At 37.4% G+C, this 14,230-nt stretch overlaps 1 protein-coding gene across 3 annotated transcripts in view; it reads left to right on the top strand.

The window, feature by feature from the left end:
* SLC38A9 (solute carrier family 38 member 9) overlaps positions 1-14,026 on the top strand; it is a 92,259-nt gene extending 78,233 nt beyond the window's left edge. For all 3 annotated transcript variants that reach the window (XM_074385844.1, XM_039470868.2, XM_074385851.1), the window contains 3 exons: positions 67-215; positions 5,853-5,942; positions 7,200-14,026. In XM_074385844.1, coding sequence (XP_074241945.1) covers positions 67-215; positions 5,853-5,942; positions 7,200-7,365 — 405 coding nt within the window. In that variant the 3' untranslated portion in view covers positions 7,366-14,026. The remainder of the gene's footprint in view (positions 1-66; positions 216-5,852; positions 5,943-7,199) is intronic.
* Positions 14,027-14,230: the final 204 nt, after the last annotated feature.

Raw genomic sequence — 14,230 nt, forward strand, 5'->3', positions numbered from 1 at the left:
CATGTTATGAATGTGTGTGTACTGAATTTGATGTGTAACATGACCTCATTATCTTTCTTGGATTAGAATTTTTTAGACAACTTCCCTAGCAGTGACACCCTGTCCTTCATTGCAAGGATATTCCTGCTGTTCCAGATGATGACTGTATACCCACTCTTAGGCTACCTGGCTCGTGTCCAGCTTTTGGGCCATATCTTCGGTGACATTTATCCTAGGTAAGGGCTCTTCTCTTGACCAGCAAGATGTGCCAAGCAACAAATGACTGTGCGAGCAGGTCAGTTTAAGTGTTGACTGATCCTTTTGCTATAAAAATGCCTGATGAATGTGGTGACTAAAGATAGATCATTGGTGTCCTCTTCCCTGAAGAGCTTTAAAAATAGAAGCCACTCCCTTGTCTAGAATGATTTAAAGTTTATTCCTTCCAGTTTATTTAATTAGCTCTGATATCATTTATATTTATCTTATTATTTAATTGCTATTGATTTACACATTGCCAAGAAGTTTATAGTGTATAGTACATATGTTGGCAATGTCTGGCTAATGAGAGGCAACACTTTTAATTATTGGTCATTGAAATCATTAAATATCACTATCAGGGCCCAGGGAAAACTTGCCTATTGCCCTCTGAAGGTTTACTGAAAATGACTGACAAAAGGCAGATTAATAGGCAAAAAGGGCCAGGCTCAGTGGCTCATGCCTGCAATCCTAGCACTTTCAGAGGCCAAGGCAGGAGGATTGCTTAAGCCCAGGAGTTCAAGACCAACCTGGACAACATAGTGAAACTCCATTTCTACAAAGTTTTCAAAAATTAGCTGAGCATGGTGGGGCATGCTTGTAGTCCCAGTTACTTAGGAGGCTGAGATGGGAGGAGGAGGATCACTTGAACCCAGGAGACTGAGGCTGCAGTGAGCCAAGATCATGCCATTGCTCTGGGTAATATAGTGAGACCCTCTCTCCAAAAGAAAAAGAAAAAAAAAAAAGAGGAGAAAAGGCATATAAATGTATTTGAATGTGGTTTTACGTTACATGGGAGCCTTTAGAATGAAGACCCCAAAATACAGGGGAAATTATTCATTTTCATGGTTAGGTTTACGTGGACAGCCATGTCTAATGCTAATAGACTGAGAGGGGAAACCCAGCAAGGCCCCTCTGTCTAGATGTTTTTTCTTCATCTGAGCCTGGGGCAGAACCCTCTCTGGAATGGGAATCTTATGACCTGCAGTCAGACAAGACAGGTCAGATCATTTCTTTATGGCTAGTTTTTACACAGAAATAGAGGGAAATTAGAGTAGATTTTATGGCCAGCTTGAGGGAAAAGTTTCTATGTTTCACCTTGGGGAAGGGGAATTCTAGTTTCTAAGCTCACTTGGGGAGAATGGGACTGAGATTCAGAAAGTCAGAGCAAAACTTTTGTTTCTGAGGCTTTCATTTTTGGGTGTGGTTTTCTGAGTCCAACAATGCTTATTTAGACATTCGTTAACATTTATGCAGTTTTACATAAATGACCAACTGTTTAGAATTGAAGATCAGATATATAATTTTTATTTGACATATAACAAGTTTAAATTACTGCTATAATTTTTAAGTTCTTATTGGGGAGGAAGGAATTGTGAGTTCTTTTGAAAATCTGTTCAAAGCTGGTTAACCTCATCCAAGAGAAATTTCTATATGTCACTTCAGTTTCCCTGCAGCCTTCTTGTGGACCCTTGGTTAACTCCTACTCATATTAAGTTTTATTATAGGTTCATCCTAGTGAAAAGAACCTAGTCTAATTTTATTAGGAATAAGTTATTTTAAATAAAGATAACTTTTGAATAAATTTGGAAAAAATTGCATTTACGGTAACCAACTAAACAAGTGGTCTTAATCAGTTCTAGTTTAAAATGAACTGATGTAGTCTGCTTCTTCAGTAAATAATTTTAGCCATAAATATGTTGGTTTCAAAACAAAGCAAAAGTCAAGAGTTACCAGGTCTCAAGGACTGACAAGTACAGCAGCAGCTACAGTTCTAATGTTATCATGCTGAAGATTGGAGCTCAGTAAGTATAAGCCTCTGGTTGTGTTTCTACTCTGCTGTATTTATAATTCACCAAAGAAACTAAATACAGTGAACTCAGATGAAAAATGCTAAGCAAATACACTATTTCTGTTTTCTGCCATTATTTTGCAGAATTGTGGCTATCTTTACAAGAATATTTTTTCTTCTTGGAAAAAGTCAGAGATTTCCCTTTTGTGTTCACATTACAGTTCTTCCCTTACCACCAAGAACACACTGTCATTTTCATTTATCTTACAGTTATAAGCACTCTATAGAGTGTGCATACTTTGGAGCATAATTTTTGGTCTCAGGACCTCTTTATACTCTTAAAAATGTATTGAGGACTCCAGGATCTTTTGTTTATGCAGGTATAGCTATCAGTATTTAAATATTAAAAAACAGAATTTAAAGTATTTTTAATTTTTTTAAAATCAATAATAAAACTATTACTTGTTAACATATATAACATTTTTATAAAAAATAGCCACTTTCAGGGAATGGACACCCCAGTCTCCAGGATGTGATTATTATGTATCACATGCCTGCATGAAAACATCTCATGTACCCCATAAATATATACACCTACTATGTACCCACCAAAATTAAAAATAAAAATAACTACTTTAAAAAAATTTTTAATTTACATTTGCAAACCTCTATTTAATGTCTACTTTACTAGTAGACAATTGGATTCTTCTCTCTATTTCTGCATTCCGTGTTATAATATGCTGTTTTCATTTAGATTTGTCAAGAAAATCCAGCCTCACGTAGATAGTTGGAAAAAGAGTACTTTTTTTTTTTAAGACAGTGTCTCACTCTGTCACCCAGGCTAGAGTGCAGTGACATGATCTCCGCTCACTGCAACCTCTGCCTCCCATGTTCAAGTGATTCTCCTGCCTCAGTCCCCAGAGTAGCTGGGACTACAGGCATGCATTACCACACCCAGCTAATAATTTTTTTTTTTTTTTTTTTTTTTTTTAGTAGAAACGGGGTTTCATTATGTTGGCCAGGCTGGTCTCAAATTCCTGACCTTGTGATCTGCCCACCTCAGCCTCCCATAGTGCTGGGATTACAGGTGTGAGCAACCACACCAGCCAAGAAACAGAACTTTGAATAGCCTTTTCATATAATTATGGATATTCTTCTTTGATACTATGCCAAAACTTGACAAGTAGTAACTTCCTAGGAGTTGCGGTGTGGAATCTGAAACTTGTTTACATGAAAACCAGTTGGCCTATCTTGCACTTTGGATCTTTTAGGCATGCATGATTTTGTAACATCTGTTTGATCATTTGGAAAATACTGGTTCACTGAGTTCTGTGGGTCTTCCAAATTTTGACACACTTCATTTTACAATATCAAAACCCACTTTCATTAATAGTATCACCAATTTTATCATAAGAGCCTTTAAACAGGGGGAAACTTGAGCTCAGAGTAGCAAATACATGTTTTCCAGAATTCTAGTTTGTATTTGAAAGCTTTAATTTTATCTTTGGCAGCAAATACTGCTAGTTGTTTTCCTTGAAGTGACAAGCTCATAGCATTTGTTTTCAGGAAAATGTCTGTCAAACACCTGAGTTTGAATGACCACAGTTTGACTGCAGTTCAATTAAAAATAGCATTTGGTAGGTAAATCAGCTAGGTTGCCTTCCATCTCAGCCACACAAGTATTTTTCCTCAAGACTTCCGGTGTACTGTACTGCAGTGCACAGCAGATGTGCTTTATTATGACCTTCCTATTTGGTCACACAAAATATTTCAGAGATACGTGTTCAAAGCATGAGATGTAGCAAAATTAATGTTTTACTCCTTTATCAAGGATGTTTTTTATTCTTTGGAGAGTGTTTGGCAGTAAAGGATACAGTATGGAAAACATGGGTGTTAGCTGGGCATGGTGATGCATGCCTGTAGTCCCGGCTACTCAGGAGGCTGAGGCAGGAGTATGGTTTGAGCCCAGAACTTCAAGGCTTCAGTGAGCCACGATTGTACCGCTGCACTGCAGCCTGGATGACAGAGCAAGACCCTGTCTCTTAGAAAAATAATAATAATTAATTAAAATTTTAGAAAATATAGATGGGTGCAACTGCCTCCATCTATGTATACAAAGTTGTTTCCTTTTACAATATGAAAATAACAAAGGCCCAGCCAATACCTCAAAGCTCTGAAGCAATTTTTTAAAATTATTATACTTTAAGTTCTGGGGTACATATGCAGATCGTGCAGGATTGTTACATAGGTATATACATGCCTTGGTGGTTTGCTGCATCCATCCCCCTGTCATCTACATTAGGTATTTCTCCTAATGTTAGCCCTCTCCAATACCCCCACCCCTTGCTATCCCTCCCCTAGGCCCCACATCCCCCAACAGGCCCTGGTGTGTGATGTTTCCCTCCCCGTGTCAATGTGTTCTCATTGTTCAACACCCACTTATGAGTGAGAACATGCAGTGTTTGGTTTTTTGTTCTTGTGTCAGTTTGCTGAGAATGATGGTTTTCCCTTTCATCCATGACCTTGCAAAGGATGTGAACTCATCCTTTTTTATGGCTGCATAATATTCCATGGTGTGTATGTGCCACATTTTCTTTATTCAGTCTATCATTGATGGACATTCGGGTTGCCCTGACCCAGCAATCCCATTACTGGGTATATACCCAAAGGATTATAAATCATTCATTATAAACACACATGCTCATGTATGTTCATTGTGGCACTGTTTACAGTAGCAAAGACTTGGAACCAACCCAAATGCTCTGGTGCAATTTTAAGGTAGAAGTTTCTGGGTAAACAGTAAGATCTGTAAGCGTATTATCTTTCTAATTCATCAGAGCATATGACTAACCACTTATTTGTATAAATACTTTTCTTTGTTTTTAATTCTGTCTGTAATTTGTATCTGGGATTAATTAACCTCTGATAACTTGGGCCCAAAGGGTTGCTTTGAAATGTACATTTGGCTTTTGAGAATCATTCTCAGGGAAAATGGAGTTATTTCTTCAGCATCAAATTTTCATCTACATTATTTTTGTTTGTGTCCAAACTTGATTTCTAAACCTTGAATTGTTAATATCTAGTTAAAAGTATTTAGTCAATATTCTGCTCATGGTAGTGAGTAGCTTTAAGTGGTTAAATCTGAAAAATAAAAACCTACCCATTTTGTCTTTCCCTTAACATAGTGTTTTTTAATGTAAAAGTAATTTAAACACTTTATGAAAAGTTTGTTAAATATAGAAAAGAGAGAATATTATCCAAAACCCCAAATTGTAACAGAATCACTATTGCCTTCTCTGTGTATATCCTTCTAATACTGTTTTCAAATGTTTTTGGAGTTTTCTTGTGTAATGAAAATCTAGCTGGCTTTTTTTCTGAATTGCCTAGGTGGTATTTTACCTGACAAGGTAATAATGATGTTATTTTAAATGATTTTTAACATATTCTATCAAGTAAATTGTTGCCTTACTATGTCCAGGATGCTTCTCTTTTTCCGTAAATATCTTCATATTCATAGTATTTTCATTGTTTGGATTATTTCTCAAGATACTCCAAATGGAATCATAGATCAAAGAATGTAAATTCTGATGCACACTACCAGTGTGCCTCTACAAAATTTAACCAGTATAATTGCACAAAAGAGCTGATTTCAGTTTCTTGTTACCAAAATTGGGGACTACTGTTGCCTTCTATTTTTGCTGTGATTTTATTGAGCTTAAGACATTTTGATTTTAATGTTAAGAATGATCTGTATTCTCATACTAGTGGTTAAATTTGCCTATTTTTATATTTTTTCTTTCCTCCAAACTCTCTCCTCAACTTCTAGCATTTTCCACGTGCTGATTCTTAATCTAATTATTGTGGGAGCTGGAGTGATCATGGCCTGTTTCTACCCAAACATAGGCGGGATCATAAGGTACTGCCTTGTAAGGGAATGGTGCCCTTACATATATTGGTCTTTATTTTTAGGCTTTTCTCATTGTTGTTGTTGTTGTCATTTTAATTGAATTGTATTAAATTCCTATGAGTATTTAAAACTACTAATATTCAAATGCAGCCTCTTGGTGTCAGTTAAGATGTTCATTATCTTCCATTTCTGTTTGTTCTGGTGAAGAACTCACTCTAGAAGCCCAATTATCCCTTAGCCTCAGGCATCATTTTCTTTTTCTTTTTCTCATCATCTTCCACTTTATTTCCTCTCTCTATCCAAAATAAAACGTTATTTTAATATATGTATAACTTTTGGGGAGTACCTGGGAGATCCTTTATTTGTCAAAGCTTCCTTAATCCATTCTAAGTTCCTTAATCAATTTCTACTCAAAAATATATTTCAGTATCAGTTGTAGTCAAAAAGTAAGAGTTTAAGTAAGAGTTTAGATCCAAGATGGTTTTCTTTAATATCCTTTTTCTAAAAACATGACAGGATGAATAGAGTAGGAATAAAGTTGTACCTCAAATTCTCATGGGAAATAGGGATTTAGAATGATCTGATTTCTCTTACTATAGACAGCAGGAATGAGTCATTGTTGTTGTTTTTTTTAACATACTTACCTAAATGTTACCTAGGTAACAAGGAACAAGAGGGGGAGATTGAAAACCTGATGCTTATTGAATATAATGGGCTTACAAGTTCCTATTAAACTGTTCCTCAAGAAAAGCCAAGTATAGAGAAAAGGAGAAGAAAGTGCATATTTCTCTGTCACAGTCTCATGTCTAAGTATTTTTGTTATTATCTTTGATAATCATGCTGAATGCCATGGTAGCATTTATCTGTCTGTTCTCATACTTAAACAGATGCTAACGGTCCCTCAAAAACTCAGAATGAGTAATTAGTTTATAAAAGATCAAAGATAGGATGCCTAGCTCCAGATGTTTCTGAGGAAGTAGGCACAATCACTTAAACACAGAGAACTACAGAGATTTGAGGGATGAATAAAAACTCTTTGTCAAGCAGATGCTATAAAGATGAGCAGGAAATCATATTTTATATTAACTTAGCATGTAAAGTAAGTTTTAAACCCAAATGCTTTATGTCAACAACAAATGAATCAAAAATAACTTGTTGAGATATCAGATTGAGGAAGATTTAAATTGTGCTATGTTGACCTTAGCTGTAAATCAGAAAAAGCAAAGTAAAAGATGAACATTAACCCCAAAAGCTTTTATTTTGCAGATACTCGGGAGCAGCATGTGGCCTGGCCTTTGTATTCATTTATCCATCTCTCATCTATATAATTTCCCTCCACCAAGAAGAGCGTCTGACGTGGCCTAAATTAATCTTTCACGTTTTCATCATCATTTTGGGTGTGGCTAACCTGATTGTTCAGTTTTTTATGTGAAATACCTCAACTGTTTGTTTTCTCAAGAGCTTTCATGGTATTTTGAGCCTTGACAACAGTTCTATATAAATGCACTTGTAAATGCTGCTGTTGTGTAATTCTAAATGTTTTCTAAGATAATTTGAAAGCAAGGGAAATAGTGACCCATTAATAAGTATTTTTGTATTGTGGTGGGGAGAGGGGCAAAAAGAATGATCTTTGTGTCTTGACTTTCTCATATTAACTCCCCTCTTCATTCTGTGATCTTTTCTGAATAGCAATGTATGCCCTAGGAAGAAATCATGCTGGGTTTTGCTTTTAGAGATAAAAAGTGGTGGATTTATTTTGCCTACAATAAAGATTCTCAGGGTGTCACAGCAGCATATTGCCAAATCTTTCTTCTGTTTTATGTTTCAGTGTATTCACTTTCATTTTCTTACTTACTAGACCATTTCTGCAGTTTGCCCAAACCTCTACTATTTGGGACAGTAAGTCAAATACCTCATTTTTTAAAAGACGTTTTCATGGCATCAGTGTAAATAGAGTACATTCTTAACTGAGTCTTTAATGTTTATTTGAAGAAAAAGTGAGACAAAAGCAATGTCAATGTAGTCCCCATGATCATGAAATGTATACAAAATAAAATAGGTGAATTTGTTGCCGTCTGACTCCTCTTTTATTTCTAATCCAGTAACAGTGACTTAGATCAAAATTACAGTTCCCCAAGCCAGATTCTGCATAGGAACAAGAATGATTGTCCCCATAGACTCCGGGGTTGCTTTCACTTTTCGGATCCCTGAGATCCCAGCATAGACTGTCATGACAGACCCAGTGGGGAAAGCGTGGCAGAGAGGAGCCTGAGAGGCCCATGGGGGAGAAGGTGAACAGAGAAAGGGCCAGGAAGGAAGAGACCTCAGCCCACCGTATCCTGTGTCCTCTGGGGGTGGGCGTGGTTTCTATACCACAGGAAAGGATTCATTTTGTTTGAGGTGTGACCTCCGGAAAGAGACCTCTGTTGGCTTACTTCTGTAACTGGCAGCACTGTTACCAGAAAGGGGTCCTGACCCAGACCCCAAGAGAGGGTTCTTGGATCTTGCACAAGAAAGAATTCAAGGCGAGTCCACAGAGCAAAGTAAAAGCAAGTTTATTAGGAAAGTAAAGGAATGAAAGAATAGCTACTCCATAGACAGAGCAGCCCCAAGGGCGGCTTGTTGTCCATTTTTATGGTTATTTCTTGATGATATGCTCATCAAGGGGTGGATTATTCATGCCTCCCCTTTGAGACCATAGAGGCTAACTTCCTGACCTTACCATGGCATTTGTAAACTGTCATGGCACCGGTGGGAGGGTAGCAGTGAGGACGACCAGAGGTCACTCTCATTGCCATCTAGGTTTTGGTGGGTTTTAGCCAGCTTCTTGACTGCAGCCTGTTTTATCAGCAAGATCTTTGTGATCTGTGTTTTGTGCAGATTGCCTGTCTCATCCTGTGACTTAGAATGCCTTAATTATCTGGGAATGCAGCCCAGTAGGTCAGCCTCATTTTACTCAGCTCCTGTTCAAGACTGAGTTGCGCTGGTTCATGTGCATCTGATAGTACGGGTTAAATCTTTGTAAGAACAGCTCCTTAAATCTGAGAAAAGGATTAAGGAATCTGCATCCTTGGAATTGACACTCTTCACTTTTGTCTTCTGAACTAACAAGAATCCAAATTCACATTTTTCAAGTAATAAAGCCTCTGTGTCCAGCTCAGGACACAACATGGTAATGTTTCTTTTCTGAAAAAATTAGATTTCTCTAATTTTAAGCTAAAGTTTAAAAACATATTGTATGTTCACCTCTCAGGATAGTGTATGCATTCATGTTATTTCCTTCCTTTGAAAAAGAAAAATGGTTTTTGTAAACCTGGTAAGGAGCCCAGATTCAAGATCAGCTTTAATTTCTTTCAGCAAAGCTTTCTATTCTATTCATAAAGCCATAGAACTATATTAATGATGAACTGTATTTCCTAAAACTCTTTTGTGTTAATAAAATGTCTCATTATGAAAATTCTGAAGCCCACACAAAAGTAGAGTAATATGGTGAACCCCATGTGCCCATCCCCTAGATTTAGTAATTATAAAACTTGGCTGCATTTGCTTCACCTATCTTTTTTTTTTCTTTTCCACTGAAATATTGTCAAGCTCAGATGTTATTTCATCAGTACAAACCTTAATTTACAGCTATTAATAATAACTTTTTGAACATAGTTACATTGTTGGAAGTAGTCTCAAAAGTTTTGTTCACATAAATTGCTGATAGGAGTTAATTGGAAAATTCTGCAGTAGGAGTCAGATCACTGTGTTGATTTCTCTTAGAACAGGAGTATAATGAGAACTACACACACACACACATGGTACAGCTGGGAAAATCTGAGTAAGACTGATGGTTTGTATCAAGGTTAAAAAAAAAAAAAAGAAAAGAAAAAGAAAGAAAAGGACTATAATGAATGGAGAAAGTGGCTCTGTGCTTGAGAACCCCTGAATCTTTATGACTTCAGAATCTTATTCAGTTAAGAGACACAGGATTCAAAAGAGACATAGACAGCTCTGTGAAAGATCTAGGCTTAATCCCAGCTTACCCCCAGTTATCCTTGTCTTTGGAAACAGGGCTTGGCACTGTGGCTCATGCCTGTCATCCAGTTCTTTGAGAGGCTGAGACAGAGTTTTCATTGCCTCTTTTCAATAATGTACTTGAATGTTTTAATACATGAAAAAAATCATTTGATGTATTTTTGTCCATTTAATGAACTAAGTGAATATAACAATGAATGTGGTATTTAGTAAACTAAAAGACTGTGGATCTTTGCTTTTGTTTTCTTTTAAAGTTTTACATGAGGCCAAGTGTGGTGGCTCATGCTGTAATCCCAGTACTTTGGGAGGCCAAGGTGGGCACATCGCCTGAGGTGGTCAGGAGTTCAAGACCAGCCTGGCCAACATAGTGAAACCCCATCTCTACTCAAAATACAAAAATTAGCCAGGCATGGTGGTGCTCACCTGTAATCCCAGCTGCTTGGTAGGCTGAGGCAGGAGAATCGCCTGAACCCGGGAGGCAGAGGTTGCAGTGAGCCAAGATCGCGCCATTCCACTCCAGCTTGGGTGACAGAGCAAGATTCCTTCTCAAAAAAAAAAAAAAAAAAGACGATGTGAGCACAGTGGTTTGTGCCTGTGATCCCAGCACTTGGGAGACTGAGGTGGGAGGACCACTTGAGCCCAAGAGTTCAAGACCAGCCAGGACAACATAGTGAGACCCTATCTCTACAAAAAATAAATTTAAAAAAAATTAGCTGGACACAGTGTCACGAAGCTGTAGTCCCAGCTACCCAGGAGGCTGAGATGAGAGGATTGCTTGAACACAGGAGATCAAGGATGCAGTGAGCCATGATTGTGCCACTACACTTTAGCCTGAGAAACAGTAAGATTATCTTGTCTAAAAAAAATTTTTTTTTAATTAAAGAAAATAAGACGATAATTTAGAACTTCTAAAATCTTATATTAGACTTTCGCTGAATGATTTTGCCTTCTTAAGTTTATTTTCATGAGATCAACTCTTTTGGCCTGTTATTTGGTTTGGTCAGAAAAACTCTTTGTAAGTGTGTATGTCCTGGCCCACACATTAGAATGATGAGATATGAAGTCATTCATATCACATTACAACTAATTTTAGACCTTCTTTGTCTGCTGTCATCTCTTTGGATTTTCTAATTAAATTTCTTTCACTTTTTGCTCTCATGCTTAACTTTTGAATTTAGCTTAACACACAGCTGAGGCTATTATAAAATAAAATATGGATTATTTAGAGGGGTCTTCCTTAGAAAGCCTGTATATGAATATGTCATTTGCTAATAGCTAGAAAGGACAAGGAAAATTATGTTTGACACCTGTGGGTGATCATCCAAAATCAATTTTATCATCACACCCAAAAAAATGCTTTGGCATGAGGAATAAATTTATTGGCACTATGTTAAAGGGAAATACTTTATATTAAGTACATTCTGCAAGTGCAATCCAGCTACTATAGAAGTAAAAGAGTTTTCTGTCCACTGCTTTGGAGGAGATAAAGCCGTATAAAACCTCATTCATATCTGAAATCAACTTTTAATCTCATAAAGGAACTGTGTACAAAATTAACTATGATGGAAGGCATTTATGCTGAGGACTATTACAGAAACAGATCCCTTTCAGTTGGGAGCCTCAAGGAGGATTGATAAAAAGAAGCCTAGTGGTCACGCAGCAAGGAGCCACTTTTCAGGTTCCTCCTAATAACTGCCCAAAATTTAACATTTGGTACCTTCACCAGCAAACGCTATCATGTAGGTTAAGTGTATTTGCTTTTAGTTTGGTAAATTTTCTCTAAGATAAGTTTTCTATGGCGAGTTTAATACTTCTGTATGCTACTTATTCTCTCCGCATTTTGAACACACTGCATTATTCACTTCTGTAAATCTTGGACAGCAAAGCACAATGGAGTGATGGGGCAAATAATCAGTAACACATTGGTACAAACAGAAAAATGCAAAAATTTTTCTCACCAAAGATTTGACTTATTTAAATATCAATATTTAAAATATCAAATGTTTGAACTCATCGATAAGAGCAAAAAATATTGATGTTATATGTTTTCTTTACCAAGCACTGACCTAATTGCTTTTACAATCTGGTGGTGGTGTTTTTTGTTTTGTTTTAAACTCAATTTCATCCCCATTCAAATGTCCAAAACAAAATCCAAATCTAGTTGACACCTAAACAATAGAATGTTACATTAGTTTGTGACCCAAAGTGAAATTAAGCCCCACATGCACACAAACTGGTCTGGCTGGCCGGTTTTACAGTCGACTGCCGCCTTCACTTCAGATTATGTAAACACATATTGTGAAATAGCTCTGATGGGAACCTTATAACCTAAACATTATTCTCTGAAATGTAATTTGTTGTCTTTTATATAAAAGAAGAAATTAAATCAAAGATAATTTGAAGGAAAACAACTCTGGGATTTTGTTTAATTGAGTTTTGCTGGGAAATGTTATTGCCTGGTAGCACTGGCCCCAGGTCAGGAAGAAGCTGGGTTCCATCTTTCGCAGGGTCAAACTTCTCAAGTGACTTTGCGCCTGAACCTCACAGCAGGCCCTAAGGAGTGCCCCCAAGTGTTCTGGTCCTAGAGAAAGACATGCATTATATCATGTTAATTGAAACCTAAAATGACTATCTCTTCAGGACAATATACTGTTGTGACCTAAGAATATTGCCCATTAATGTTAAGATAGAGATAGAAGAGCTTGATGTCCTAATCCTCCAGAGTCACTTAAGCTAATAGGGAGCTCTAATTTTCTGCCTTTTCTAAACAATACTACTTTTTCCCCAGTGTTATTTTTCTTTATTTTCCAGCTCTTCTGCAAAAATAAAATAAAGCTATGTCTTTTTCAACTTCTCCATTCTTTTTTTTTTTTTTCTTTGAAACAGAGTCTCGCTCTGTCACCCAAGCTGGAGTGCAGTGGTGCGATCTCGGCTCACTGAAACTTCCACCTCCCAGATTCAAGCAATTCTCCTGCCTCAGCCTCCCAAGTAGCTGGGATTATAGGCACCAGCCACCACGCCCAGCTAATTTTTGTGTTTTCAGTAGAGATGGAGTTTTGCCATGTTGGCCAAGCTGGTCTCTCTCAAACTCCTCACTCACCTCAAGTCACCAGCCCCACTCAGCCTCAAAAAGTGCTGGGATTACAGGTGTGAGCCACTGCCCTAGCCATTCTTATTTATCTAAGGCCATAAAGTACAGGCCTAGGATGGGGATGGGAAATTTCTCACACTCCAGATTTTTCTTCCTTTGGCTCTCTCTCTATCCCAAGTGATCCTATTATGTTCGGTCATAGTAGGCACGCAATATACACTTGTTTAATCAATTAACTAGTCAGGATTCTTTGTGGGAAATAATAAGGTAATTCTATTATCTAGGATGTTGTTCCATAGCCCCAAAACCATTACAAAATAAAATTGGGGTCAGCAGGTTCAATGGTAGCCATTTATTCAATAATTAAGTCCTGACGGGATGCCAGACCTTATGCTAAGCGCTAAGCATACAGTGGTGAACCAGCCAGATGCAGCTCTGACACTTTAATATACTTCACCTGCCTCTAAGCATCAACAGCCGGGTCATCCTTCCAGGTGTCACCAAAATGCCAGGCTATTGCCCTTTCCTGCTGCCTGTCAACTGAATGCTGTGATGTAGCCACACACATGTTTTGAAGAGACGAGTATAGGACAACATTGCCATAAGTAGGTCTCTGTAAAGTTGATTATTTTTATCCAAATAAAAATGCTTCAAAAAAGTTAGAGCTGGGTCCAGTAGCTTGTACTTGTAATCCCGGGTAGTCTGGAGGCTGAGGTGGGAGGATCGCTTGAGGCCAGGAGTTTGAGACCAGCCTGTGCAGTATAGTGAGACACTGTCTCTAAAAAAACAAAAATAATAAAAGAAAGTTGATCAGGCATGGTGGCACAAGTGCCTGTAGTCCTAGCTACTTGGGAGGTGAAAGTAGGAGGATTGCTTGAGCCCAGGAGTTCAAGGCTGCAATGAGCTGTGATCACACCACTACACTCCAGCCTGAGAGCAAAAAAAAATGATGACAAAAAAAAAAAAAAAAAAACCAGATTAATGATAATCACATTATGTGGTCACAGAATGAATATGAATATGAATGACCCTTTATGGGGGATTCTAAGTGAATCATTTATGTTGTTACTTTATTATTTGCAAAACAGATTTTTCTAAAAAGATATCTAAGATAAATCATGGAAAAGAAGACTTGTAGAAATATAGTTACAGTCAACCCACTAAGTCAAGAACCTACCTATTGAGA

Source organism: Saimiri boliviensis, chromosome 1, assembly GCF_048565385.1.
Source record: "Saimiri boliviensis isolate mSaiBol1 chromosome 1, mSaiBol1.pri, whole genome shotgun sequence".
Classification (NCBI taxonomy): Eukaryota; Metazoa; Chordata; class Mammalia; order Primates; family Cebidae; genus Saimiri; species Saimiri boliviensis.